The 6,033-nt window shown below is 40.0% G+C and overlaps 1 protein-coding gene across 1 annotated transcript; it reads left to right on the forward strand.

The window, feature by feature from the left end:
• The first annotated feature begins 329 nt into the window (after positions 1-329).
• mrm1 (mitochondrial rRNA methyltransferase 1 homolog) lies at positions 330-2,195 on the forward strand. Its single transcript, XM_080872714.1, has one exon. It carries the CDS (start codon positions 504-506, stop codon positions 1,641-1,643), a length of 1,140 nt encoding a protein of 379 aa, XP_080728840.1. The 5' UTR covers positions 330-503; the 3' UTR covers positions 1,644-2,195.
• Positions 2,196-6,033: the final 3,838 nt, after the last annotated feature.

Below are 6,033 nucleotides of genomic sequence, written 5' to 3' on the forward strand. Positions count from 1 at the left end.
TAAAGCAAAGCAAAACATGCAATAACGATAAAATTATACAAATAAAACCAAATAGATAATACAACAGAAAAGTAATTAAATAACAGTTTATCCATAGAAATAGACGTTTAATGACCAGTACGAAAATGAAACTAAATATTACAACAGCAACAAAAGTACATGTCAGACTTGACCCCGTAAGAAAAATGTTATTTATGCGAAATGTATTATTTTAATTCCATACATTTCCAGCTTTGGGTGACGCCTGTCATCAGACTAGCAGTCTCAGGCTTTTATTTTGTAGGGTAAATGACTCCACGTCAGGTCATAATATCCGCTGCTTGCTGAGACTGGATTGCACATGTGCGTAAAGGCTACAAGCATGTCTGCTGAGATAGGAAGTTGGTTCTTTAACTCATCGTGACAGATTATCAGTGAAGGTCTCTGACACATCTGTGGATTGATGGACTTCTCGGGAAGCTGATTCGAGTTTCTCCAGTGCAGAGGCTGCCCCTTGTATAAATATGGCTGGATTTATTGCAAATCAGCACAGGTTGCTGCTTGTATTGAACAGAAGATTTCACGCACCTTTATCAGCCTCCCAGGTTGCCTTTTACTACGTAACAGCTTCACACCTGAACCCAAAGGACAGCAAGGTCAGCCCTGTAGCGAGGGGGCGCTCCAGGGTCCAGCACAAGCCTGCAGAAGGGCAGGAGCATGAGGGGTCAACTCAAAGAAAAGTGTTTAAAAGTGAGATCTCACTGCTGCAGAAGCAGATGAGGGGAGATGACTTCAGAGTGTCACCTGAACTCAGGAAACTGTGCTTGGAAGATTTCCCTGCAGAGAGGGAGAGGCAGGTGAAGCAGAAACCTGCACCTGAAGCCAAATCTAAGGACTGCGAGGTTGTTTTTGGCGTTGCTCCCTGCTTCTTGGCTCTCACTCAGGGAAGGAGGAGGGTCCGTAAGCTGTTTGTAAAAGATGGCGAGGCCTCTCACAGGGCGTCTGTGTTGAAGGTGTGCGAGGAGGCTCATCTGCGAGGAGTTCGAGTCCATCGGGTCAGCAGGAAGGAGCTGGACAAGATGTCCAATGGGGGAGTCCATCAGGGAGTGTGCCTGCTTGCCAGTCCCCTGAGCTACCTCACCGAGGACTCTGCACCCAGCAGGAAAGATGCTCCACTGTGGCTCGTTCTGGAGAGAATCCACGACCCCATGAACCTCGGCGCCATCCTGCGCTCTGCTTATTTCCTCGGGGTGGACAGAGTCGCCAGCAGTCTTCGCTACACCTGCCCGCTGTCTCCAGTGGTCAGCAAGGCGAGCTCGGGCATTATGGAGGTGATGGGGGTGTATGGATATGAAAACCTTGCAGAGATGTTGAAGCTGAAGATGGAGCAGGGCTGGCAGGTGGTTGGCACAGTGGGACAGGAAGCAGAAGTGTCGCAGATGCCCATCACCAAGTGTTCAGACTTTAAAATGACCAAACCCACGTTGCTGCTGATGGGAGGAGAAGGAGAAGGACTCTCCAAGGAGCTGCTCTCCACGTGTCAGACACTTCTCACCATCCCAGCGGGCAGGGAGCTGGTGCCTGGCATCGAGTCTCTCAACGTTTCTGTAGCCACAGGCATCCTGCTGCACTCTTTGCTGTCCTCCAGGAGCTCGACCACATGACAGCCACCTCAAATAGCCTCCCAAATGAAGATGCAAGGTCACTGACAACACAACCAACCACAGGAATAAATAGTTCAGTGTAATCTTGAGTACAAATTCATAGAAGACCAAACCAGAGCCCTCATACTCTTCTCTGCTGTTGTGTCTAAAAACGACTATTCCTGAAAACAGGACTGAGTAGCATTTGCTGGAAACAAAAAACACAACCCACCTGTTTCAAGAAGTTACGTAGCCTTTAAAATAAATACACATTATTTATTTATTGCCTATTTTCAAGATTGATGTTGTCAGTGGAAACCAACAGGCTCTGAGCCAAGTCTCTGCGTGATTGTTTCCTGGGATTTGTTGACTATATTTTCTCTGCTATCTGTTATTTGGCATTGATGTTATTTGATACTTGTTACTTGATATCAATGTTTTAAGTCATCTTACTGTGTAATTTGTATCTTTGTACAGCACTTTAGTCAACGCTACTGTTGCAATTAAATGTGCTATATAAATAAACTAAACATAGGTAAACGTCCACATTTTCAAACCTTATCCATGTGTGTTTTGATTCAGTACCGGAGTACGTCCTGGTCGCCCAGCATCAGGACTGTGTAGTGTCTATTATTTTTATGTCTTTTGCTCACATTTTAAGGTAGGTTTCTGTATAATCAAACATGGATTTGGGTACGCCAAAGTTTCAAGGTGCAAAATGTCCTCCACATGTCAGTTTGAGGAACTTTTGATTGCACAATTGAAGCATGAGGACCAAGCGTGACAGCTACACTTTTACTGTGTTTTGCTCCACACAAGGTTTCTTTTATCCCCCTCACAAATGTTGCTGTCCTCCTCACAGACCCTTGGTTGTGTGATGATACAGTAAATCTAATTATGATTTTTCTGCATTTGCAAAAAAATATTTGGTAACACAGTGTTTCTTGTTTAAGTTTTGGTCCTCCTCCAGAGGCCTGGATGTTTGAGGATTTGATGGTTCGGCTGCACCTTCCTGAACAGAGACCTCTGATGTTGTTCCCAGAGACTGTTGGAGCCATGATTCCAGCTCCTGTTACCAGTGGGACGCTTTGATTTTACCTTCCAGTTGTTCCTTGAGCCACTGGGAATTCTTGATTATCTCATATCCCTTCTATCTAATGCTACTGTCAGCTGCTATTGCCCAATCTATCACAGCTGCTGTCTTCTGCTCTTTTGCAATCACCACTATCTCTGATTGGTTGGCCAGCAGCTGCTTGTGTATCCCACAAGATTCTCATCCACCTCAGAGGTGTCTCCCATCACAACAGATAGGTTCCAACCCCTACCCGCTACTTTAGGTTGGATAAGTGGCGGGTAGGGAATGGCAGATAACTTTTCGGACTATTCCTCCAAAAATGTGCATATGTATATATGTATGTATATATATATGTTTCAGCATATAACTTACATTTTAAGTCAACTGATTTCAATTTTCTCTTTATCTGCTGTCTTTTGTCTTCGCCTTACACATTATTTATTGTACACATGTTGACCCTTGACCAAAGAAAAGAAACACCTGTGGAATAAGTGACACCATAATGACTCATATGCATTTACTGCCCCAGTACACCATGACAATGAGTAGACATGCACAGCACAGTAGGAGGACCTCCCCTAAGTGGAATGCAGCCCTGATTAATAAACCAGTGCTTTTCCTGCTGAGACATGCCGACTGTCCGCTGAGGAAAGAAGACTGCGGTTACGCTTCACATCAAACACTACGTGTCCAAAGGTTTGTGAACATATGATCACAGCAGCGGGGAATTTATCAGTCACAAGACCATCAGTGACGTGCAGCACTGATACTGGCTGATAAGGTGTCGATCACATCTGCTGCTTTAGTTTATCTTGGAGGCATGAATAAGGGTGACGTCAGGGCTCCATGCAAGCTTGTCAGGTTCTTCCTCACCAAACTGTAAAACTATTTACTGAAGCCCAGGGCAAATGCACAATTTTTATTGGTTGTCAGATTGTAAGCTCATAGTTTTGCTCATCTCCTGTGACAGGTGTGTTCCCATGAGTGTTGTCTTCTTCTTTACTATCAGGAAAAACAAGCAGTTCTTACACTTCTATTAACAAGAATCCTAAGAATAAAGGAAAGACAGTAGGAGATGTCTACATACTTTTGGTCATGTTACTGAGATAAGATCTCCATTTAAAAAACACTTTTCGTTTTTTTGTAGAAACTGAAAACTTAAAGTGACATTTACAAATTAATGAAAAAATAAAAAGTTTGTGGAAATATACTAATTTTTTTTGTTTAAACCTTTACAACTAAAACTGCAAATACAAACCAACTTTCATTATCTAGCAAAGAAAATAGCATTTGAAGAGAATATAATGAAAGCTAGAACAAAACAGATACATAAAAGTTAATTTTTCATATTCTGACTGCTGTCAGACATCTCTGACACAGTCATTTCCTAGATTTTTATATAAATAAAGTATTTTTTTATTATTATTTTCATATAATGGCTTTCATATCAGTTACACACATCAGTGATTTACTCAGGAGGTTCGACCTGTGCCTAAATGATACTTTTCATCAGGTGGTAATTAAGTCCTTTTGGACTGCACCAAGATCCACATTTTTTCCAGAAAGCTAAAAGCTTTCCAAGCTTTCACTATAACAGCTATTTACATCCAAACCAATCCTCACTCTTAAGAGGTCAAACTTAGTTTGGTAAATCTTATTTAGGATTTTAACATTCACCCTTATACTTTCTGCTTTTCTTCAACGTCAAATTTCAGAATATGATCACAGTTTATCAGTTTTAATTTCTATTATTAGAATTTTTGTCTTCCAATTCACTTAAACACAGGTTAGTCACCAGTGTGGGTTTCCTCATTTTAGTTTAAGTGCTTCAAATTTTTTTAATTGTGTTTTTTGTTATTTCAGTGGTAGTTTTAGCTTGTCTTTATTATGTAATGGGTGGCATTTGTCAGGGACAGATGAAATGTTTAAAACTGTCGCATAATAAAATAGTGGTTTAACACATTTGCAAATAAGCGAAAGATTCCCAGTTTCATCACAGGAGTTGGCACAAGTCCCTTTCGGGTTGTGTCAGGAAGTGTGTCTAGTGTAAAAAATCTGTCATAACCGCCACATGGAATGACCTGCTGTTGTAGCTCCTTTTAAATAAGCGTCAGGGGCGGATCTAGAGAAATTGTCTCAGGGTGGCATGAGGGTGGCATGGAAATCAGATTGGGTGGCAAAATCAAAGCTTTTTAAAAAAAAAACCAAAACGCAGGTTTTACATATGGTTAAAATGATTCAAATGCAGTAAGTATACACATGTTATGTAGACCACATAGTTAAACATTCAGTTACATAAAACATGTGAATTTTGAGTTTATGCACTGTACAGCCTGTATAATAAATAAATATGTAGCCCAATACGTATAAAATCCAGAAAGCAACACAACATGGGGCGGTTCATTTACAAGGAAAGGTCTAACTTAAGTTTCGCTTTTGGAAAAAAATTACACTGTCAGGAACAAGATTTTAAATTTGTATTTCACCTTCAAATTGTTTTATTTTATTTTTTACCTTGCCTTGCTTGGCATCATTCTTTTCAGCACAACCTCACGTGTCTGAATTTACAGTTATTTTTTCATTGACATACTGTATTAACACAACTGATCTGAAATCACACAAAAAACATAAAATCCTAGTAGTAGTTTTTTTTTTTAACTGTAAAAACCACAAACATGTTTAGTAAATTATTTTCACAACTTCAAATGCAAATATAAATTGTACATTTTGAAAACTTATGCATACATTTTGTAAACAATAAAGTTATATACAACTATTTATCTAAAAATGCAGCCAACACATCTGGTGTTTGTTTTTAAAAAAAAAAAATTGTACAGCCATTTAAAAATACTACTATAACTAAAACGAGAAAACAATCAGGTGTTACGATAAAATGTCCCAGAAATTATTTTTGCCAGTACAAAAACAGAGGAGAAAACCACAGGGATAAACCCTGCAGGCCTCTAAATAGGTCTTTCACTTCTCTGGTTTTCCACCTGGAGACAGTTTACATTGCACACTAAGTATACCCTAACTCTAAGATCTAAAAAAAAAAAAATCTTAACACCCCCCCCCCCACCAAAAAAAAAAAAAAAAATCACTATGAGGGTGTCCAAATTCATAGGCGACACCATCACACCCAAAACCTCCCCTTCTTCCTAATCATACGAAACCCACGTGTTGCCGTTTCCACCAATAGGAAAGAGGTGGCTCGCGCTGTCCTTAGAAGACGCTTTTTTTCTCTTTATGTGCAAAAATGTTATGTTGTAGACATTGAAAGAAATATTATATATTATAATTTGGCTCTTTAAAAATCTTCTGGGTTTGGAGCTTCTT

The sequence above is a fragment of the Rhamphochromis sp. 'chilingali' genome (assembly GCF_963969265.1).
Source record: "Rhamphochromis sp. 'chilingali' genome assembly, chromosome: 22".
Taxonomy (NCBI): Eukaryota; Metazoa; Chordata; class Actinopteri; order Cichliformes; family Cichlidae; genus Rhamphochromis; species Rhamphochromis sp. 'chilingali'.

Excerpts from the sequence above, each read along its gene's own strand:
- mrm1 (XM_080872714.1), top strand. The coding sequence starts at position 504 with ATGGCTGGATTTATTGCAAATCAGCACAGGTTGCTGCTTGTATTGAAC.